General features: G+C 39.1%; 1 protein-coding gene across 3 annotated transcripts in view; it reads right to left on the minus strand.

Moving 5' to 3' along the window:
• BBS9 (Bardet-Biedl syndrome 9) overlaps nucleotides 1-24,681 on the minus strand; it is a 491,843-nt gene that overhangs the window by 444,745 nt on the left and 22,417 nt on the right. For all 3 annotated transcript variants that reach the window (XM_055420896.2, XM_055420898.2, XM_055420895.2), the window contains exons 3-5: nucleotides 16,004-16,154; nucleotides 13,005-13,069; nucleotides 4,551-4,664 (exon numbers count right to left, since the gene is read on the minus strand). In XM_055420896.2, the coding sequence (XP_055276871.2) occupies nucleotides 4,551-4,664; nucleotides 13,005-13,069; nucleotides 16,004-16,154 (330 nt within the window). The remainder of the gene's footprint in view (nucleotides 1-4,550; nucleotides 4,665-13,004; nucleotides 13,070-16,003; nucleotides 16,155-24,681) is intronic.

Consider the following 24,681-nt stretch of genomic DNA (forward strand, 5'->3'; position numbering starts at 1 on the left):
AGCCTTGACTAGATGGACCTTGGTTGGCAAAGTAATGTCTCTGCTTTTTAATATGCTATCTAGGTTGGTCATAACTTTCCTTCCAAGGAATCCCTGCTCTACCATTTACTAAAGTGAAAAGTGAAGTCACTCAGTCGTGTCCGACTCTTTGCGACCCCATGGACTGTAGCCTACCAGGCTCCTCCGTCCATGGGACTTTCCAGGCAAGAATACTGGAGTGGGTTGCCACTTCCTTCTCCAGCCATTTACTAAGTATATCTTAAATTACTCAACCTGTGAAGCACTTAGGACACTACCTGGCAGGGAATAAGTACTTGGTAGAGGCAGGGTGACAGCAAACCTCTAAATCTCTGCAACTTGGCATCTGTTGAGAGACTGTCAGAAATTCAAACTCTGAGGTCCAATTTCAGACTTACAGAGTTAAGACCTACAATTTCGTCAAGATTCCATTCTGATTCAGAAGCAAAATGTGAGCACAGCTAGAAGGCATTTTTTCATTGTATCCTGAGATGTTATCTATAATAATTTTTTAAGAACCACTCCATTGCTCTTTTGCAGCCTGAAGAAGGGAAAGTATTATTTGGGATAACAATTCCTCCCTTAATGATTTCTTACCATACCTTTATATTCAGAGCCAACTAAAGCCCGAGGTTGTAGAGGACTGCCATCTAGTGGTAGTTCATTCTGCTACACTCACCAAATAAATTCCCTCTGTGTTGTCGTCCAGTATTTTAAACACATTTGTTTAAAATGCTGCTAGGTTTTCTTTTTGCTTAACTCCTTTCTTGAGGACTACTAACACAACTACCTAATTTAATAATTCCACAAGTTCAGTTCAGTTCAGTCGTTCAGTCGTGTCCGACTCTTTGAGACCCCATGAATCACAGCACGCCAGGCCTCCCTGTCCATCACCAACTCCCAGGGTTTACCCAGACTCATGTCCATCGAGTCGGTGATGCCAACCAGCCATCTCATCCTCTGTCGTCCCCTTCTCCTCCTGCCCCCAATCCCTCCCAGCATCAGAGTCTTTTCCAGTGAGTCAACTCTTCGCATGAGGTGGCCAAAGTATTGGAGTTTCAGCTTTAGCATCAGTCCTTCCAGCGAACACCTCTTAAATACACAGTGAGATAAAAGACAAGAATTTTTAATTTCCTTTTTTAAACTTAGATCAAAAAAAGAAAAAGAATGAGTCTAGGGAAGTCTTCATATTAAAACACTGACCCACTCTCTCCTGTAAAGGTGCACATCAGGTTCAGAAGAAAATAGGTTTTCTTTTCTATCGAAGTGAGAGTGACTTTTACTTTCTTCTTCCTAAGTTCTATACTTTTTTACAATTTATTTATATAATTTGCGCAGTAGCAGCAGTAGCAGTATATAATTTGCAGGGTGTTTTTTGAGAAAAAAGTATTTTTTTAACCTTCTAACTCAATAACTCCAATTCTACATTCAGTCTTAGGGAAATAATTAGAAACATGGATAAAGATTTATGTTCAAAGATGTTCACTACAACAAGCCAAACTTAATCTTAACCGCTTCACGATAACCTACTGAATCTATGAACCAAAACTTAATCACTCTCCTCTATTACTCATGTGGATCACTTCTAACTTTTCTATATTATAAATAAACATATTTATATATAAAAAGAAGGGAGGGAGGACAGAAAGAAGAAGGAAATAATTATATAGAAGCTGGATCAGACTTTCACATTTTGGATCACTTCCTAATACACATTCCCATAAACCACCTATCAGCATTCAAGAACACTTTCAGGGTTCTGAAGCCACAAGTTCAGCACATCAGTAGGATGCACCGTGCTATCACCTCTCCAGCAGCAAGTTTTATCCCACGGATAATTTTTCTTTATCAGTTTTACAATTAAGATACAATTTACTTACCACCTCTTAAAATTATGCAACTCAATAGTTTTCAGTGTATTTACAGAGCTGTGCAGCCACCACTGTAATTTAATTTGAGATCATTTTCCTCATCTCCAAAGAAGAAACTTTGCAGCCATTAGCAGTAACTCCCCATCCCCCCTGCCACTCACCCCAAATGGCTCATTTTTGCTGATTTACCACTCCATTACTTTTTTTTAAGATACCTCAAAGATATTACGTGTTCCAAACCCATGAAACAGAATAATTGCTTCTGCTACTAAGATATCTCTCTGTTTCAAACTTGGGAATATTCTGTTTAACCACAGGAAAGTAAGATATGTCATAACTGTCTCTTATTTTTTCAAAAGGGACTTTTTAAATATAAGGCAGAATTTCAGAACTAAGAGAAGATATATAAGTACAAACTTAACTATTCTTTTCAAAACTAACAACAATTCTAATTACTTTGAAAGTGCATTAGTGAATCTAGCAAAAATGTCACACAGAAGCAAGGAATTTATTTAAAATTTTTTATTTTAATTAGGTTAACCTGATCTGGTAATAAAACTAAAAGTACAGTGCAATCAATGTAGGATAACAATTGACATGTGATCCAAAGAATTGTCTTTTTAAAAATAAGTAACTGTCTTATGGGTAAATCTATGGCTGATTCATGTTGATGTTTGGTAGAAATCAACACTATACTGTAAAGCAATTATCCTTCGATTAAGAGTTTTAAAAATTAAATAAATAATTGTCTTCATGCTACCAAAAAATAAAAACTTACTTTCATTTACTCAAAGCACTTTTTTCTCATATATATCTTTTGACTCCAGCTGTACAGAATTTAGTAATTTTTCTTTGCAGGGTTTCATAGCAGAAAGAACATTGAAAATAGTTCATTAAACAAGGGAGACTTGGTCCCCTGATCATATCAGCCATTTTTTTAAAGAACAGTGAAAAGCTGAAGTTGGGAAGGGGACGCTTCACAGAAGTTAGCTTCTCATCAAATTTTCACTTTTTCTCGCCTCTCTTTATCTAACTCTAGACATCTCCCGTATTCTTCAAACATTCCTGTTACTCCAGTTAAGCAATATTGCAATACAGCACATGTTTTGTTTCGTATCACTTTAACAAAACGCTTATTTATACACTGAAAGTGTGAAAGTGAAACTGTCAGTCGCTTAAGTGTACTCTGTGACCCCATAGACTGTAGCATGTCAGGCTCCTCTATCCATGGGATTGCCCAGGCAAGAATACTGCAGAGGGTTGCCATTCCCTTCTGTAGGGATCTTCCCAACCCAGGGATTGAACCAGGGTCTCCTGCATTGTAGGCAGATTCTTTTACCGTCTGAGACACCAAGGAAGCCCATTACCCAAAATATCCTTGCCTTTACCTTTGTATATTAAACAAAGTGAGTTCACATGAATGAAGGATACTTCCAAAATATTTTTTCATGTCACTAGAGAAAAATCTAACATAGGTAACCTACTTTTTATTAACACAATGAAAGTGAAAGTCTCTCAGTCATGTCCAACTCTTTGCAACCCTATGGACTGTAGCCCACGAGGCTACTCTGTCCATGGAATTCTCCAGGCCAGAATACTGGAGGGGGTAACCATTTCCTTCTCCAGGGGATCTTCCCAACCCAGGGATCAAAGCCAGGTTTGCTGAATTGCAGGCAAATTTTTTTACCATCTGAGCCACCAAGGAAGCCCATTAACAAAAGAGTTAAACAATAAACTCATAAAAATTTGAGCCTAAAGAGAGCTATATTATAAAATCCCTAGTTACATGTTCAGCAGGTACCCCCTACACACACATACACAAAATCACACAGGCAAGTGTCACCACCTGGCTTCCTATCCTCACTTCAGCACCAGCAGCTCCTCTATCACCCTGTCAAGGTGAAGTGAGAGAACTTTCATTGTAAATAATCCTCCCACGCCAACAGTCACAGTGTGGAGAAGCAAGCATCAAGCCCTGGTAACTCAAGAAGCTGGGATGGAACGAGGGTGGTAGCCCTTGTGCTAATTAGAAAAAGATACTCCCAGGGTGGAAGGAACACAGCCTCACTGAGCCTGGACTTGGTAAAGGTAATGTCTGTGAAATTTAGGAACGGCTCCCTTTCTCTAGGGATATTTACTCCAGGCCAGGGCACATGGCCAGATGAGCAGGATCAGGTCTACATTTCAGTCTCCACCAGTCCCTTATGCCCTGGTTTTAAAACAATTTACACAACCTGCACAGTGGCCCTGGAGATGGGTGAGGTGGGGATAGGGGTGTACAGCTTCATCCTGCCTCTACCAAATAGAGCAGGGACAACCACCAATGAAGAAATCAACCCCTTCTTCCACTGAGAGAGGAAGGCACACAGCTCACCACAGAAAAGCTCAACTTCAGTAAACTCATGTATAAAAGACAAAATTTAAAGAAAAGGCAGTTTCAGAAATATTTCTGTAGACCACATAAAAGTGCGGACTATATGAAAATCATATATATCCAATCTTTAGAGTTTTCTTTTTTTATTACTTTGCCCAAGTATTTTAATACAAAGGTTTCAATAAAATATGTTTAACTCTGAGATTCATACCACATAATCCTTCATTTTTATATGGCCAAATACTCTGGTCCTTACAACAGCATGCTCATGATTAAATACAAATTACCTTTCACACCACCAAATGATCCGTAAGTCATATTGCAGGCTGTTCTCTGAAGATTATGTTCATACATCAATTTGATCTGATACTGGTTCCCATGTTCCACATTACCCACGGTTCCTAAAAAGAAAAAATAAAACAACTGCTTTGTATTTGTTTATATTAAAAAATATTAATATCTCATCAGCTGTACCAATTCCAAGTAATTCAATTTCAGTGAAATTTAAAATGACAAAGCACTAAAGCATTATGTATCATGAACACTTAGCATACTGATGACAAAGAATGCCAGCACAGTTAGAACAATTTAAGTCTCAGCTAGATTATACCACTAGATGAAATACTACCCTGGGTGACATTTTATTATCTATTTCCATTATGTCTGAGTAACGTGTAATTATTTAAATAACAACAAAATCTTCCAATTTCAGTTCTGAAATAAATGAAGTTAAGTTCCCTTCACTTATAACAATGAAACAGAAAAGACATGACTCAAAGTGTCTAAGAAAAAAATTCCCCACACTATCAAGCAATTCAATTTTCTGTGCCAACTCTCAAAATATTCAAGCCCCTAATACATTATGTTCTAATTTACTAGGGAGATCTAAAGCATCCCTCAGCAAGTAACTAGGACAATGTTTTCTTTGAAGTCTACAACCGACTGGTTCAAAATTGGGAAAGGAATATGACAAGGCTGTATATTGTCATTCTGCTTATTTGACATATATACAGAGTACATCATGCAAAATGCCAGGCTGGATGAATCAGAAGCTGGAATCAAGACTGCCGGGAGAAATATCAACCTCAGATATGCAGATGATACCACTCTGAAGGCAGAAAGTGAAGAAGAATTGAAAGCTTCTATATGAGGGTAAAAGAGGAGAGTGAAAATGTTGGCTTAAAACAACACTCAGAAAACTAAAATCAAGGTATCCAGTCCCGTCACTTCATGGCAAATAAAAGGAGAAAAAGTGGAAGCAGTGACATTTCATTTTCTTGGGCTCCAAAATCACTGTGGACAAAGACTGCAACTATGAAATTAAAAGATGCTTGCTCCTTGGAAGAAAAACTATGACAAACTTAGACAATGTATTAAAAAGCAAAGACATCACTTTGCCAACAAAGGTGCCTATAATCAAAGCTACAGTTTTTCCAGTAGTCAAGTATGGATGTGAGAATTGGACCATAAAGAAGACTGAGCGCTGAAGAACTGATTCTGTCAAACTGTGTGGTGCTGGAGAAGACTCTTAAGAGTCCCTTGGACTGCAAGGAAATCAAACCAGTCTATCCTAAAGGAAATCAACCCCGAATACTGATTGGAAAGACTGACAATGAAGCTGAAGCTCCAATACTTTGGCCACCTGATGCAAAGAGCCAACTCACTGGAAAAGACGCTGATGCTAGGAAAGGTTGAAAGCAAAAGGAGAAAGCGGCAGCAGAGGATGAGATGGTTAGACAGCATCACAGATTCAATGGACAGATTCAATGGACATGAATTTGAGTAAACTCCTAGAGACAGTGGAGGACAGAGGAGCCCGGTATTCTGCAGTCCACGGGGCCGCAAAGAGTTGCATGCGACTTACTGACTGAACAACAAAAAACAGAAAAATCTCCTTTAAAATTAAAAAAAAAAAAAAACTTTCCTGCATTTACTAGATCATATATGCTGTAATTAATTCCTGGTTCATTCCAAATGAGAAAAGATTCTTTATCTGTATTTTACTCTCTAGTTGTCAGGCTTTCTAGAGTATACACAGTTAGAGCTATATCTTAGTGATCAGGCAAGAACATTATGATTAGAAACTGTATTGGAAAGAAAAGTTATTCTAAATGCAACATATTCTATTAAGAAGCTTCTCTGTCATTCAGTCAAAAATGCAAAAGTTAAATAAAAAATTTTAAATATCACAAAGAAAATGAAATAATTCCAAATTCAATAACATTAGATAATTAAAACAATCTAAATATATATGTCAGTCTGTATGTATGTGTATAAAGATTTATATGTGAGCATTTGTGTTTTGTTTTGTTTTTGTCCAGAAGGATTTACCAGTGTTCACTGAGACTGCAAGAACAGAAATATTTCTATTTCCATTTTGGAACTGAGGCACTATAAGTGTAAAAAAAAAATTAATAAATTTCCCCCAAAATCACATAGCCGATAAAGGACACAGTACTCAAATAGATCTTCTGAGCCAGCCCTATATATCCTGGCCCCTGGTTATCCACCATTTAACAACTTTCAGGGAACCTGGCAAGCCAATGACAACTTTAAAAAAATTTTCCTGAGGAGGGATAGACTGGGAGTTTAGGGTTAGCAAATACAAACTATTAAATATAGAATGGATAAACAACAAGATCCTACTGTATAGCACAGGGAACTCTATTCAATATCCTCTGATAAACCGTAATGGAAAAAATATTAAAAAATAATGTGTGTGTGTGTGTATATAAATGAATCACTGTGCTGTACAGTAGATATTAACATAGTATTATAAATCAACTATACATACATATATGTATATATATACACACGCACAAACACACACATATATATAGGGCTTCCCTAATGGCTGAGACGGTAAAGAATCCACCTGCAATGTAGGAGACCTGGGTTCAATCCCCAAGCCAGGAAAATTTCCTGAAGGAAATGGCAACCCACTCCAGTATTCTTGCCTGGAGAATTCCATGGTCAGAGGAGCCTGGTGGGCCACAGTCCATGGGATCACAAAGTGTCAGACAGGACTGAGGAACTAATGCTGAATTTCACTTTTTCACCTTCATGTATGTATATATATATATATGTATATACACACACACACATAATTTCCACCCCCCACCCTTCTCTCCCTGGCCTGTTCTTCCTTATTTGGAAGGTGAAGGGTTGAAAGAGAAAAAACTAACAGGCAAGGATTTCTTGGAGGAGAACATTTTCTAAACAGATCTATGCCCCTGAAAATGCTAAGAACAAAACACACATCAATAGAATTAAAAAAAAAAAAGACTCAAATTTGCCCACTAAATCTGATAGGAGATGAAAGCTTTCTGGAACCTAAATGGCAATAAAGTCAATAAAGTCCACAGAAACTGGTGGTAATCACTACCATACCAGCCACAAGGGCAAAAACGAAAAATCTAAAAACATAACTCATAGCATTGACCTAAGGACAGTTCTAGCCTCTAAGAAACCAGAAAAACATTCCAAGAAACTTCTGGTTCGTCCCTACAGAAATTCCAAATTTCATTCTGCACCTAAAGTGAGAGGGACACCTCCAAGAAAGGAATGTATCACGCATACCTGCTAGCCAAAACATCACTGAACACAAGGGTCAGCAGTCAATATTGCAACAAACTTGCATGAAATGACACTAGGATTTATGTACTGGAAAAACTCCAAATGCATTGGTAAGTTTTTAAATTTCAGGTAATTGCATTTGAAAATATAATAGTGCAATGAGGGAGAACAAAACAATTTATTTCCTTCAATACTAACTTGGAATAAAGGTAGTACCTGAAAATCTAAAAATTCTGACCATTTTTTCTAGAGAAGCAGCAGTGACATAAGATTAAAATTACTTACATAAGTTTTGTCTTTGGATATACAGATTGAATACAATAAATGTATATCTATAATAATAGTCTACATATAACTAAAGGTTATATAAAGTTTCATCGATTAGAAAGTAAATGGATATTAGAACATTTTTGCTGCTGGCCTTATTTAAACAAGAGGTAATTTAAACAAACAAAGAAAAAAAACTCTCTGGACAATCAAAGGTCACCTTGAAAACAGGTTTTGGCCCAATTTTACATACATAACTACTGAGAAATCTAACAATGTTAAATGAAATATTAATAAAAGCCATTACAGAGTAAAAGGTTCATTGTATTAAATAACCAAATTAGATTATGTAACGCTATCAAAAGTAAAGAGACATCTTTTTGCCCTCTCATGGCAAATGTTAAAATTCTATAAATATGTCAAATGCTTAGGAAGTACACAATTTTTAGAAGAGAATATTTAAAAGAATATAATCAGTATAGCTTAAGCTCACATATCTGTAACCATTTATTCAGAAACTGAGGCCCGTCAGGAAAGAATCAGATGCCATGTGATGTTTTTCCTTTACCAGAGTATGATAAGATGGGCTAAGTTCAGGTCAGTAAGACCCTGCTGTTTCTCTGTATTAAACCAGCATTTAATGACATATTACCCCCAAAGAAAAAAGTCAGCACAGTAGCCTCTGATTATTAAGAGGCTGTATCCAGTCGCTTTATACAGTCGTTTGCTGTATCCAGGAGTTCTCCTTTAATTTGCCTCAAATATCTTTTAGGAGCACATAGCACACACAAAAGTGAAAAAGTGAAAGTGTCTGAATCTTTGTGATCCTTTGGACTGTAGCCCGCCAGGTTCCTCTGTCTATGGAATTCTCCAGGCAGGAATACTGGAGTGGGTTGCCATTCCCTTTTGAGGGGATCTTCCAGACCCAGGGATGGAACCCGGGTCTCTTGCACTGCAGGCAGATTGTTCACCAACTTGGCAACTCAACAACAACAACAAGCACACAAAAGGAAATAAAAACATTTGGGGAGAGGGCAGTTGGGGTTAAGGATGTCAAGTTCAGCGGACACGTTCATCTGCTGACACCAGTGATTTCACTTAAACTACGAAGTGTTTATGCTTCCCCTGTTATAGTAAAAGCTAGGTAAAAGGTCGGTCTGATACCTCAAGAAACATATTTAAGAGAACAAAAGCATTAACTTCCCTGCTTCTCAATTTAAGCCAAGCCAGGAAAAATATACAAATTGTCAGCCTGTGAATATCACAGGAGGCTGAAGAAATGAGAGATGAGACAGGAAATGAGGTGGAGTGCAAGGGAATGTAGTTTGGACAACTCCTCATCCCCAGAGAATACAAAGCCTGTAAATGAATACAAAGAATAAAAGAGCAATAAAACTGCATTCCCGTGACAAGTAACTTTCATTTTCATCACTAATTTGAAGGAATATGTTTATGGATACGTGAAAGTCGTTCAGTCATGTCCGACTCTTTTCAGCCCCAGGGACTATATACAGTCCATGGAATTCTCAAAGCCAGAATACTAGAGTGTGTAGCCTTTTCCTTCTCCAGGGGATCTTCCCAACCCAGGGATGGAACCCAGGTCTCCCACATTGCATTGCAGATGGATTCTTTACCAGCTGAGCCACGAAGGAAGTCCAAGAATACTGTACTGGATTGCCTATCCCTTCTCTAGTGGATCTCCCCGACCTAGGAATCGAACCAGGGTCTCCTGCATTGCAGGTGGATTTTTTATCAACTGAGCTATCAGGGAAGCCCTTATGGATACCAATGTCCTATTAAAAAGCTGTGATCAAACATGCCAGTTTCTTTCACTAGGCTTTTTTGATAAACACACATTTCATCCTTAGTCTATGTCATACACCTCAGAAAAGTCTAGAGACTTCTGGCTTTCTGAGCCTTTATTCAAATGGGCCAAGGGCAGGTCAAGAATCTAACCTCATTTCTAATTTTTAGGATCTGTCCCTCTACTGCCCTCTTAGAGCCCCCACAGAGCCTCTAGAAAGGACCAGTACCCCAAGCAGTATTCAAGAGTAACTGTGGGCAAGTTCTCCTCCTCCATACCTGTTAATAAAATGTCACTCAAAGTTAATAGGCTTATGATGGGAAAGAGAGGAACAGCTAGATTCCTACAATAAAGTAGCCTCTATCATACGTGCTCAGTCGTATCCAACTCTTTGCCACCCCTGGACTGTGGCCCGCCAGGCTCCTCTCTGTCCGTGGGATTCTCCAGGCAAGAATACTGATCAGTTGGCATTTCCTCCTCCAGAGGATCTTCCCAATCAAACCCTAGTCTCCTGCATCTCCTGCATTGGCTGGCAGATTCTTTACCACTGCGCCACATGGAAAGTCCAGCCTATGTCATACCTTCTCCATTTATTCTGGAACACTAAGTATTTGTCCTACCACTAGAAGGAGCAACATTAGTTCAGTTCAGTCCCTCAGTTGTGTCCGACTCTTTGCGACCCCATGAATCACAGCACACCAGGCCTCCCTGTCCATCACCAACTCCCGGAGTTCACTCAAACTCATGTCCATCGAGTCGGTGATGCCATCCAACCATCTCATCCTCTGTCTTCCCCCTCTCCTCCCACCTTCAATCTTTCCCAGCATCAGGGTCTTTTCTAATGAGTCAGTTCTTTGCATCAGGTGGCCAAAGTATTGGAGTTTCAGCTTCAGCATCAATCAGTCCTTCCAATGAATATTCAGGACTGATCTCCTTTAGGATGGACTGGTTGGATCTCCTTGCAGTCTAAGGAACTCTCAAGAGTCTTCTCCAACACCACAATTCAAAAGCATCAATTCTTCGTTGCTCAGCTTTCTTCACAGTCCAACTCTCACATCCATACATGACTACTGGAAAAACCATAGCCTTGACTAGATGGACCTTTGTTGGCAAAGTAATGTCTCTGCTTTTTAATATGCTGTCTAGGGTGGTCATAGCTTTTCTTCTAAGGAGCAAGCGTCTTTTAATTTCATAGCTGCAATCACCATCTGCAGTGATTTTTGAGCCCCCAAAAATAAAGTCTCTCACTGTTTCCACTGCTACCCCATCTATTTCCCATGAAGTGATGGGACCAGATGCTATGATCTTAGTTTTCTGAATGTTTTAAGCCAGCTTTTTCACTCTCCTCTTTCACTTTCATCAAGAGGCTCTTTAGTTCTTCTTCGCTTTCTGCCATAAGAGTGGTATCATCTGCGTATCTGAGGTTATTTCTCCCAGCAATCTTGATTCCAGCTTGTGCTTCATCCAGCCCAGCATTTCTCATGATGTACTCTGCATATAAGTTAAATAAGGGTGACAATATACAGCCTTGATGTATTCCTTTCCCAATTAAGAACCATCTGTTGTTCCATGTCCAGCTCTAATTGTTGCTTCTTGACCTGCACACAGATTTCTCAGGAGACAGGTCAGGTGGTCTGGTATTCCCATCTCTCTAAGAATTTTCCATAGTTTGTTGTGATCCACACAGTCAAAGGCTTTGGCGTAGTCAATAAAGCAGAAGTAGATGTTTTTCTGGAACTCTCTTGCTTTTTCGATGATCCAACGGATGTGGGCAATTTGATCTCTGGTTCCTCTGCCTTTTCTTAATCCAGCTTGAACATATGGAAGTTCACGGTTCATGTACTGTTGAAGCCTGGCTTCAAGAATGTTGAGTATTACTTTGCTAGTATGTGAGATGAGTGCAATTGTATAGTAGTTTGAGCATTCCTTGGCATTACCTTTCTTTGGGATTGGAATGAAAACAGACCTTTTCCAGTCCTGTGGCCACTGCTGAGTTTTCCACATTTGCTGGTATATTGAGTGCAGCACTTTAACCGCATAAGAGGAGCAACATATTTTACCACAAAACAATGAGAGTGTTTAACAATAACAGTAAGATTACTTTACTGGGGCTCTGATACAAAAAAGAAAGGAAGAGAAAATGATAGTGGTTACAGAGAAGGAAAATAAGAAGAAAGTAACACATAGAGAGTAACAAATAGCTACTACCAATTGCCTCAGCACTACCTAGAAATATAGGTTCATTCATTCATTCAAAAAGTATGCCTACCACACAACACACCCCAAGCCTGCCTTCAAAATCTAACAGATCTTCAAACCAAAAAAGAATACCCAGCTTGGTGATCGTAAATAAGAATCATTACTCCAATTAAAAGCAAAATACAAAGAAAGCCTAAGAGACTGAGTGTGGGAAATCGAGACCTAGAAGCTAATATTTATAGCAAATTCCAAAGGAGTGTATCTTCTGAATAAGCAATAGGTCCACAGATAAGCTTTACTATATCCATTGAAAAAATTCTCCGATGTTGACATCATAAAAATAACTCTCTCAACTTGAACTAAAATTTATCTAATAACTGAAACAAAATTCATAAGTTACATTTTTAATAAGGGCCAAAATGCTGAAACCAGACTATAATTAACTTTCATACTTGTACCCAGAGGACCATGTCAGGGAATGAAACCTGAGTAAGCATCAAATACATGCCTTGAGGTCTGGTTAAATGAAGACAACCAAAAACCAAGAAACTGGAACTATAAAGAAAAAATACTTGAGGTTCACCAAAGAAACGTACTTTAAGCCACCATGACTCAGCATTTAATAAATTCTGTTGTTGCTATTGAACATTTCTTTTTCCTCAGATGAAGGAGATTTCAAGGAACCCTCTACAGTGATAGAAACGTAAGTATGTATGGAAATAGCAGACCAAGAAAACGTAATAGTCTTTGCAACTGAAAGAACAAGTGAACAATGGGAAAACACTAACCAAGATAAGAAAACTTTTAACCAAGTCGATGTAACTATTCTTACATAATATTAAGAAGCCCATATTTTAGTAAAAAGTCTACATTAAAAAAAGAAAACGTTTCTTACCTGAGACAGAGTAGACACACAGTTTTCTTGAATGCAACACAGCCAGATGAAGCATCTCAGTACCTCTGAAAAATGGTGAAAGTTTTAAAAGTTTAAATACTAGCTTCAGATGTAACCCCAAAAAATGACAAAATGATTTTTAAAAGAGATTATAATCATAACCTATCATGAGTGAACTAAATAATTCACTGGATAACACTCAAAACCGAAAAATAAATTTAACAACAAAACAGCCAATTTGACAATCCCAGAGGCCCAAGAACTCTGCCTCAAGGAGCTGCCTTCAGATTGAAGCCAAAGGAGTCTCCCAGAAAAAGCCATATCAGAGGCCCCTTAATGAGTGCTCTCCCACAATAAAGCCACGTGGGACTTCCCTGGCAGTCCAGCGGTTAAGATGCCACACTTGCACTGTGGACAGCCCAGGTTGGATCCCTGATTGCAAAAAAAAAAAAAAAGGAGAGTGACCCAAGCTTTGGTCCTGGCTTGCAGGCTAATTAACCTATGACCGTGGGCAAGAAACTTACACTCTCTAAGCCTGTTTCCCCTTTTGGAAAATAAGAGCTTTCAATTAAATGAAATAAAAATCATGTGAAAGCACCTTGTAAAGTATAAAGCACCAGAGAAAGCTAATCATCACTGGGAAATGGCATGTATCACATCCAGGTCTGAAATTTTACTAAAGGTATTGAAAATATTTTGTTTTGGTCTTATCTTGCTGTTATCTCATTGCTCACTGAACTCAGGGTAGGCAAGACGCCAGCGGGGAAGCTGGAAGAAGATGCAAGGAGCTGTAGAAACTACAGATAGTCTTAATTTACTGGGGAAGGCAGACATGCTAACACAGCAGTACTGATGACTACACAACTCAATTCCACGGGACTGGACTCAACTTGACCACTCTAAGACCACTAGACCACACCACGATGCGCATCCTTAGCACCACAAATGATCTCAGCTGTCCTGAGTGAGAAGGAGTGGGGCGAGAGAGCCTGACCATCGTCACCTGGCCAACTGCTCTTCCCCTACAGGTCTCAAGTGTCATCACTACACTTCCCAGCCCGTATCAAGTGGTTTCCAGAGACATGGCACAGTCAGTCTAGAAATCCTAAATTCAAAGTCTTCAAGAGTCAAGTCAGAGGATGTAAGTGAATTAAGGGAGTAAATGGCTGTGATCAGCTGGAACTAGGGCGAGTCTAAAGGAGACAGCAAGCAGCTACTCAGTTCTGGGCTTGTGGCCAGATCTCAGCATTTTTTTCAGGAAAAGCCAGAAGGCAGGGATTTTATGTAAAAATTCCTCATTCTTAAACATTGGCAATTCTTTTAAATTTAAAACTAATCTGCAAGCAGGCCTCCAATGTCTGAACTCTGAAACAGACTCTTTTCTAAACTAAAAGGATATAACTGAAGTCTGAAGACCTGGATTGGGGTCTTGACTCTGCACTTTGGTATATCCATGATCATTTAATCTTTTAGAGTGTGAGTTTCTCATTCATAAAATAAGAATTATATTAGATAATACCTGTAAATATACACAACTATCACATAATCAAAACTGTCTTCAAAAATCTTTATATGTACCCTGAACACTCAACTTTTCCATCATGCACAGGAAAAGAACATGATGTCATGGAAAGACAGTAAAGAACAGAGTCAGACAGACCTGGGTCGGAATCCTGGCTGTGTGATCGAAAGCTCTGAGCTCTAACTAGCTACCTGATCTCTAAATGCAGATCACATCTTACAGATCAGATAAATGAGACGATACTAATAAGTAAATAGTAGGACAGTATCCACTCATCAATGTTAACCTCCTCCCTTCTAAAAAATGATCACATAGATGAAAACCATATTACTATATAGAATGATTCTGACAGCATTCCACTTTTTTAAAACATGAAAAAGTAAAAATGCCTTTTAGAGACAAGAATTTCTTTGTCTCCTTATTTTATAAATCCATCATGTTTTATGTGCCAGAGTCACAATGGGCACCTAATCATTATCTGCTTTTAGATGGAGTAGATATTTACCAGCCACGTCAGTAATAAACTCCTGATCTAGTCTGTCACAGTGCACAAAGGTCCCATCTCATGTCCCGGCCTAGAGCATCCATGAAGCAGCTTCCCATTAGAATGAAACATATTACTAGAAAAGTTAATACTGCTCAGGAGCAGTCGTTCAGGTTTTTCTAGTAGGAGTCAGGACCCTGAACAAGTACAACGTGGGGCCAATAAATTACGATGAGCGATTGGGAGTGAGCCAAAATCCAGAGCTCAGGGCACTCCCCAACTTAAGAAGAGCTCAAAAAGAAAAAGGAAAGAAAAAAAAAAAAAGGAAAACAAGACTACCTCTGTCTACATAAAATTTCATAAATGATTAAGACATACAGGTTTAATTTTAAGAAAATTCATGTATGAAAATAAGATAAAATCAGCAATATCATCAGTAAATAAAAAACAGACATATTACACAAAATGCAAAATAATAAATGGTCTTCTAAAATAGGTTTAAAAATAAAGTACTTTGAATCAAAGACTTCCTTTGTGGGTTGAACTGACTTCTTTTAAAAAACTAAGGATCTCTCTACCCCACATAAGTAATACATTTTAAAGACTCAAAGTTATGCACCAAATCACATAGCTACTATGATGTCTAATTTTTTTAAACAAATTTATATAACCTAGAAAATTGGTGCTTTAAGTAAGTGAATACTTTCTGTTTCTTTGATTATTTTCCAAAAGCTTATCTCCTTTCCTTTAAGCTTCTGACACATCAGGCATCTTAGGTCTGTTACACTTAAAAAAAAAAAAAAAAAAAACTCCTAAATTTTTCTGTCTTAAATGTACAGGTTTCCATATTAAATAATGTTCAGTACATGACAATATACAGGAAATATATTTAATTCATAGTCTTTTTTTTAAGGATTCACAAAAATGACACATAAGGGACTGACATACTCCAAGTAGTAAGACAAAACACTCGAATTAGTGGACTGTACTTACGAAACAAACTTTCCTACTTCCACTTGCAATATTGGATCTCGCAGATGCACTTCTAGAAGCAAATCCTCAGCTTGAGCTCCATCTCCTGTTTTTACAGGATGAGGATTAAATATTCTTAGGTATCCCATAAAGCTGCCCACAATTATTTTATCTGTAAAAAGGTGTTTTTAAAGATATAGGAAAAATCATTAGTCACAAAAATTTGTGGAAATAGAATTTCTAATGTCTAAAAGAAGAATCTAAAAATTATGCTCAACATCACTCATTATCAGAGAAATGCAAATCAAAACCATAATGAGGTACCATCTCACGCCAGTCAGAATGGCTGCTATCCAAAAATCTACAAACAATAAATGCTGGAGAGGGCATGGAGAAAAGGGAACCCTCCTACACTGTTGGTGGGAATGCAAACTAGTACAGCCACTGTGGAGAACAGTGTGAAGATTCCTTAAAAAACTGGAAATAGAACTGCCATATGACCCAGCAATCCCACAGTTGGGCATACACACCAAGGAAACCAGAATTGAAAGAGACACGTGTACCCCAATGTTCACTGCAGCACTGTTTATAATAGCCAGGACATGGAAGCAACCTAGATGTCCATCAGCAGACAAATGGATAAGAAAGCTGTGGTACATATACACATGGAATATTACTCAGCCATTAAAAAGAATACATTTGAATCAGTTCTAATGAGGTGGATGAAACTGGAGCCTATTAAACAGAGTGAAGTAAGTCAGAAAGAAAAACACCAATACAGGATATATATATGGAATTTAGAAAGATGATAATGATAACCCTATATATGAGACAGCAAAAGAAACAAAGACATATAGAACAGTCTATTGCACTCTTTGGGAGAAGGCAAGGGTGGGATGATCTGAGAGAATATCATTGAAACATGTATATTATCATATGTGAAACAGATCACCAGTCAAGGTTCAATGCATGAGATAGGGTTCTCAGGGCTGGTGCACTGGGATGACCCAGAGGGATGGAATGGGCAGGGAGGTGGGAGGGGGGTTCAGGATGGGGAACACATGTACATCCATGGCTGATTCATGTCAATGTATGGCAAAAACCACTACAATATTGTAAAGTAATTAACCTCAAATTAAAATAAATAATTTTTTTAAAAAGAAATAAGACAATAAACAAAGAATCTAAAAATGAAAAGAATCCAGTTTTGATTCATACACAAAGACCAATCTGCCAACAGAATATATAATTAAAGTGAACTAAATAGCTTTACATCACCAATATTCAAACATACTAACGTACTACACTTTTCTTAAGCCTTGATTTGTTATCAGTAGCCATAATGCAGCACAAAATAAGCCCTTTTAACAAAGGACTAGTATCAGGTTGTAAACTGATTCCATCATAGAGTGTCAACTCTACACCTGATTTTGGCTGTCAAAACACTGCATTAAAAATTATTCCAAGGCCTCACTACACAGAGTGCTCTGATTTATAATATCTAGTCTTGGGTACAAAAGGTGGAAATGATAAGATAGGTATTATGAGTTGAATTGTGTCTCTCAAAAAGATATGTGGAAGTCCTAGTCCCCAGTAACTGATTTTATTTGGAAATAAGATCTTTACAGACGAACCCAAGTTACAATGAGGTCACACTTGATTAGGTACATGGTAGGACTCAACCTACATAGCATATTAAAAAGCAGAGACATTATTTTGCCAACAAAGGTCCACCTAGTCAAGGCTATGGTTTTTTCAGTGGTCATGTATGGATATGAGAGTTGGACTGTGAAGAAAGCTGATCGCCGAGGAATTGATGCTTTTGAACTGTGGTATTGGAGAAGACTCTTGAGAGTCCCTTGGACTGCAAGGAGATCCAACCAGTCCATTCTAAAGGAGATCAGTCCTGGGTGTTCATTGGAAGGACTGATGCTAAAGCTGAAACTGCAATACTTTGGCCACCTCGTGCGACGAGTTGACTCACTGGAAAAGACTCTGATGCTGGGAAAGGTTGGGGGCGGGAGGAGAAGGGGACGACAGAGAATGAGATGGCTGGATGGCATCACCAACTCGATGGACATGGGTTTGAGTGAACTCCGGGAGTTGGTGATGGACAGGGAGGCCTGCATGCTGTGATTCATGGGGTTGCAAAGAGTCGGACACGACTGAGCGACTGAACTGAACTGAGGACTCAGTTAGTATCCTTATAAGAAGAGAAAACAAGGACAGGGTGGGGAGGAGAATGTCACATGAAGATACAAAGACAAACAAGAAGATGATCATGTGACCACAGAGGCACTGATTGGAGTGATAATCCACAAGCCAAAGAATTATCAGAAACTGAAAGAGGCAAAGAAGGATCCTAGAGGCTTCAGAGATAGTACGGTCCTGCAAACACCTTGATTTTGGACTTCTAGACTCCAGACTGTGACAGAATAAATTTGTTGTTTTATGCCAGTCAATTTGTGGTTATAACTTTGTTATGGCAATCCTAGAAAACTAATACTTTGGGTTGTTTTAAATCCCTGGGTTAGTAGAGTACACTGACTTTTTTTCTATATACTGAAAAGAAGGAATTCTACACACTTTATTATTGAGAGCTTATTATGTGCCGGGCAATGGTCTAAGTAGCTTACATATACTAATACTAACTCATTATCCTCATAATAATCCTCTGAGAGAGGTACTATCCTAGGAATGTCAATCGTGAATAGAGATACACATGTCAATAAGAATCTGGTGCTACTATTCACAATAGCCAAGATATGGAAGCAACCTAAATATCCATCAACAGATGAATGGATAAAGAAGATGGGATAAATATACACAGTGGAATACTGTGCTGTGCTGTGCCAAGTTGCTTCAGTCATGTCTGACTCTTTGCAACCCTATGGACTGTAGCCCACCAGGCTCTTCTGTCCATGTGATTCTCCAGGCAAGAATACTGGAGTGGGTTGTCATGCCCTTCTCCAGGGGATCTTCCCGACCCAGGGATCAAATCCACGTCTCTTTTGTCTCCTGCACTGGTAGGTTCTTTACCACGAGCGCCACCTAGGAAGCCCAGTGGAATACTACTCAGCCATAAAAAAGAATGAAATATTGCCATTTGCAGCAATATGAATGGATCTAGAGTTCACTTTTCACTTTCACACATTGGAGAAGGAAATGGCAACCCACTCCAGCGTTCTTGCCTGGAGAATCCCAGGGATGGTGGAGCCTGGTCGGCTGCCATCTATGGGGTCGCACAGAGTCGGACACGACTGAAGCGACTTAGCAGCAGCAGCAGCAGAGATTACCATCCTAAGTGAAGTAAGTCAGACGGAGAAAGACAAATACCATATGATATCATTTATATGGAATCTAAAATACAACAGAAATGAACTTATTTATAAAACAAACAAACCCATATACACAGAAAACAGATTTGTGGTTGCCAAGGGGGAGGAGGGATGGGGAAGGGATGAATGGGGAGTTTAGGAATAGCAGATGCAAATGATTATATACAAAATGGATAAACAATAAGGTCCTACACTACAGCATAGAGAATTATATTCAATACCCTGTGATAACCACAATGGAAAAGAATATGAAGAAATGTGTATGTGTGTATATATATAAATGTGTATGTGTGTATATATATATATACACACATACACACATATATAACTGAATCACAGTGTCATACAGCAGAAATTAACACAACATTGTAAATCAACTATACTTCAACTAAAAAAAAAAAGAAAAGAATGTGGTTCCAGGTGATCTGATGGCAGCCTCAGAGGTCTACAAACTCTCTCGAGACATACTGGTTCCTGACTGACTAAGGCTTGGCCAAATGAACTCTCTACATTCAAGAGAGCTATGTCACTCTCCTTCCAATCTCTCTTTTGTTTGCATTTATCATAATTGTTTCCTGTCACGTGTAGAAAAAAGAAAAGGTTAACTGATATACAAAATTAGCACCAAGGAATAAACTACAGATACCAATTCCTTCAGGAATATTTAGAAATTCATTCTTGAGGTGAGTTGGGGCACAAAGCATTAAAACTCCTGTCCATAATTTAGATGGAGTTAAACAGCATCGTACACAGTGACAGAACGGTTAATCACGTTAACACCTCCCCGCACCTAGAACCCTGCGCCCACTGCAGGTAACACTCTAGCGAACTGAACAGCTGCTGCCAAATGGACAGGAAGGAGCAAGGCCAAACCACAGTAAGATGGCATTTTCTAAGGGCACTGGGTAATTTACATAAGAGAGTGATAGGTTTTGACCAAAATTCTCATCTCAAGGTAAAACTAAGAGTCTTAGGGAGTTGGAGGAAACAATTTCTTACCTCATTTCACAGGGGGTTTAACCCCTAGGAATCCAGTTCAGGGATTAACACCAGAGGTTTTAAGTTACAGTAACAAGTAAGTTCACAGGTTTCTTACATAAAAGTAAAGACAGTGATCAGAAAGAGTGGGGTTCACCTTCAACATGCCCCACCCTCAGGGGTAAGAGGAAGTCAGCATGGCCAAGCCCAGATGATGACAATTTAACCCCTAGAATTACAACGTGTATGTATAATTATTAAAATAGTGGGATTATTATAGGAACCAGATCTCAGGAAACAGTCTAACTATCACAGATATCGAGCTATAATTAACACAGGATCCCCAGGAATGGAACAAACAGGCAACTCACTAAGGCCTTTATTTCTCCAATGATTCATTTCTTTTTATTACTAAGTAGTATTTAATTGTAACAATGTACTATAGTGTGCTTATCAAATTAAGGCCTTTTTTGAAGTCTGTAACCAAAAATATTCCAGGTCTATGAAAAAAAGGACTAATTCAAGCCACCATATCAGACAGCCATGGCACTGCACCAAACACCATTAATGCTGTTCATTCACTCAGTCGGTCCGACTCTGCAACCCCATGGACTACAAGATGCCAGGCTTCCCTGTCCTTCACTGTCTCCCGGAGTTCACTCAAACTCGTGTCCACTGAGTTGATCATGCCATACTTAAGTCAGTTTATAGACTTGGAGTCACCTGAACAAAGACAGGACTGCCGTGGCAGAGTCTGTCTGCAATACAGGAGATCCAGGTTCGATCCGTGAGTCAGGAATATCCCCTGGAGAAGGGAACGGCAACCCATTCCAGTATTCTTGCCTGGATTCTCCATGGACAGAGGAGCCTGGCAGGCTACAGTCCATGAGGTCGCAAAGAGTCAGATACCACTGTGTGACTAACACAACAATTACAACGCCACACATGCCTAATATAAAGTTTCCTCAGATTCTTCCCTGTCGAACCAGTAGTCATTCATTCAAATGTACTGAACAAAGGTAAATACCCAACCTTTATGAGAACAATGAATATTGGCTCTAAATTACTACTAATACCGGAAGCCCAGGAAGATACTGTTGTTGCCAATTATGGAGATTCAGTGATAAATTAACTTTCTAACTTATTTTACCCCAGTGGGAAAGCAAAGCCAATATATGATTTCTCACCCAGTAACTGAGAGCTTAAAGGAAATACATTTCTGTAGAAAACTGTGGAATAACCACTTGGTTCCCTAAAGTATATAGTAAGGGATATTATATTAAAAGGGCTATATAGAAGCCAGTGGAACTCTCTCTCTCCAGCAGGGAGAAAATCAAATTCAATACCATTCCTAAGCCTGATTTGAGATGGTCTCCTAAAATTTGATTCCAAAAAACTGTAAAAAATAAAAATAAAAAATAAAAACTTAACTGTATATATGTGATAACTTCTATCAGAGAATTTTGGTTTAATAACCAAATTTACTGATAAAAAATCTAATTAATGGATTTGAAAGAGTTAAGAGACTTCCCAGGTGGCACAAGTGGTAAAGAACCCATAGGACAACGCAGGAGACAGATGCAGGATCGATCCCTGGGTTGGGAAGATCCCCTGGAGGAGGGCACGGCAACCCACTCTAGTATTCTTGTCTGGAGAATCCCATGGACAGGGGAGCTGGCAGGCTACAGTCCATAGGGTCTCAAAGAGTCAGATACAACTGAGGTGACTTAGCACTGCAGCACTGAAGCATAGAGTTAAGGTTGATCAGTACAACTTAAAGGGCAACTCTAAATTCTTCTGTTATTCACAAACTGTTTTTTCTTGGAGCCAACTAATACATTCCAATCTTAGTAATGCCTTTTCTCCTTTACAATACACAGAGACCAACAGGAACAGTTTGCTTTCACTTAATAGGAGCAAGAATATACATTTACAAGTATGACCACAACCCAATCCGCAGGACCCAGGACTGCCACATCCTCTCATAAGGGCTGCTGCTGCTAAGTTGCTTCAGTCGTGTCCGACTCTGTGTGACCCCATAGACGGCAGCCCACAAGGCTCCCCCGTCCCTGGAATTCTCCAGGCAAGAACACTGGAGTGGGTTGTCATTTCCTTCTCCAATGCATGGAAGCGAAAAGTGAAAGCGAAGCCGCTCAGTCGTGTCTGACTCGCAGTGACCCCAGGGACTGCAGCCTACCAGGCTCCTCCATCCATGGGATTTTCCAGACAAGAGTTCTGGAATGGGCTGCCATTGCCTTCTACTCATAAGGGCTGAATGGGGCTGAAAGAAATATGAGTGAAAGCCAGGGACCCCATGGACCCTTCCCTGTACTGTCTGGATCAGTCATAAATGAAACTACTACAATCCTCTTCAGGCAAGCACCAGTGTTCTAGATCCCTCAGAAATGAAGACCTAGATCACAAAACAATTTCAAAGCACTAATACTATTCTTTCACTCTCTGATCACCTCCAAGAAAGTGGGGATTAACTGGCACTACTATCTCAATTCCCAACTTAACCTGCAACAGGTGACCAGTTGCAAAACAGAAGGATGTAGCTCCCAACATGACTTCTTCAAGCTGCCATACAATTTTTCCTGCTCCTTCATCTTAATTTTTAAGTTTTTCTTTCTCTTTTCCTCGACTATTAATATTATGTATATATTAAACTGTGAACACAAATTGTATGTACCAATTATTCTAGAGGCAGCAGAATATTAGAACATGAATACTGGAATGACAAATGAAAGGGATAACGCCCAGAGAGCCTAGTCTTGAAGAGCCAGAGCTCTCTGAAAGTGCCTCTGAAGCAGTATGTGCACACAGTTATCTTTCATTGCAGACGGGTAAGAATATGTGTGTGTGCAGTTGTACAAGGGACAGTTGCCCCACATTAGGTATAAACGCTGAGAAGCTCAAAGTGATAAGTGTAAGAACCATTTTTTAGTCTGCCTTATGTATGTGTTTAACTCTGATTCTTGTAATAAACACTCCCTCCAGGCCATAGGTTAGCATGTAATCTAAGCTGAACCATTCAGATTCTCTCAGGATGAAGGGATCCTTAATTTTCTCTCAATCTCCTCTCAAGACTGAGGAATCCTTCTTCTGTGAATCAAGTCAACTTCGTCCAAAGCAATTTCAAGGCGCTAATACTATTCATTCACTCTCTGATCACCTCTAAGAAAGCAGGGATCAACTGGCACTGCTGTCTCAATTCCCAACCTAACCTGCAAACTTCTCTTCTTCTACGTCCATTCTCATCTTTTGCCTTCTGTCACAGAGAAAAAAATGTTCACACCAGCTTAAAGATAGCCCTTCCATCTGCACACCGCATCCCATCTCCTACTGTCTACCCTAGACCCCTTCTCTAAAGAACGAATCTCATTCCTCTATGCTACACGTTCCGTTTTTCCCATTTCTCTTTACCCTATATGGTCACCAATGATCATTCCCTCTTCCTTTCACAGCTGTTTCTTTAAAGGGCCATACACACTCAGTCTTTCCCACCTCTCACTCCTTCGCTCTCTGCAAATCTAGGTTTTGCTACCACTGTGTGCATTCATCCACCCTCACCAAGGACACTAATGAACCACTAGCTTCAAAACAACGTGGAAACATATCAATCTTTATGTCACTAAATCTTGCCTTCCAGGTGCCAGCCCAGCTGGTTCTCTTGCCTCTCTGACTGCCCAATCAGAATCTATTATTGACTACCTTTCCCAAAGCTCCTCCCTGATTGTTCATTTTCTCCAGGTCATGGTCCTAAGGTTCCTTCCCTCTTGTTCCATCTTATCTCTCTGTGCATTTTTACCCTTCCAGGGCTTCAAATACAACCGTTCTCCTCATTCACTTCAAATACATACATTCTGCTCACTCCCAAATCTCTACTTCAGTTCTGCCTACCAGACGCTTCTATTTCAAACAGAACATGCTCGAAATTGCTCTCACTAAACTTCCACATAAGGTCAATAATAATAATTGTTAAATTTTAGTGTGCCACCATTCAACTTTGGAGCTTCTCAAAATGTAGATACCTAAGCCACCATCCAATCCATCTACCCTCCTGAGAATATGATCTTTGAGGATCCTGTACATGTGGGACAGAAAATCTTCATACACAATAATCACTTCAGAATATTATGATGTAGGTGGTCCAGGCTTTGAGAAATAATGATCAGTGTTTTTTTGTTGGTTTTTTTTTTTTCTGTACGGAACACACAGAGAGAGAATGATTTCTGTATAGCATGCTTGGGAAAACAGAGGAAGCTGCTCATAGCTGGATGCAAATTAGGGGGACTCAACATTTCAGCATACTGGCAACCCACTAGTGGCACCCCACCGAGAAGCTCTAATAAAAATAAGGAGTGAACACCACGTTATTCA

This window comes from Moschus berezovskii, chromosome 3 (assembly GCF_049115385.1).
Source record: "Moschus berezovskii isolate FMDL1 chromosome 3, NW_MosBer_1.0, whole genome shotgun sequence".
In the NCBI taxonomy this organism is placed as follows: Eukaryota; Metazoa; Chordata; class Mammalia; order Artiodactyla; family Moschidae; genus Moschus; species Moschus berezovskii.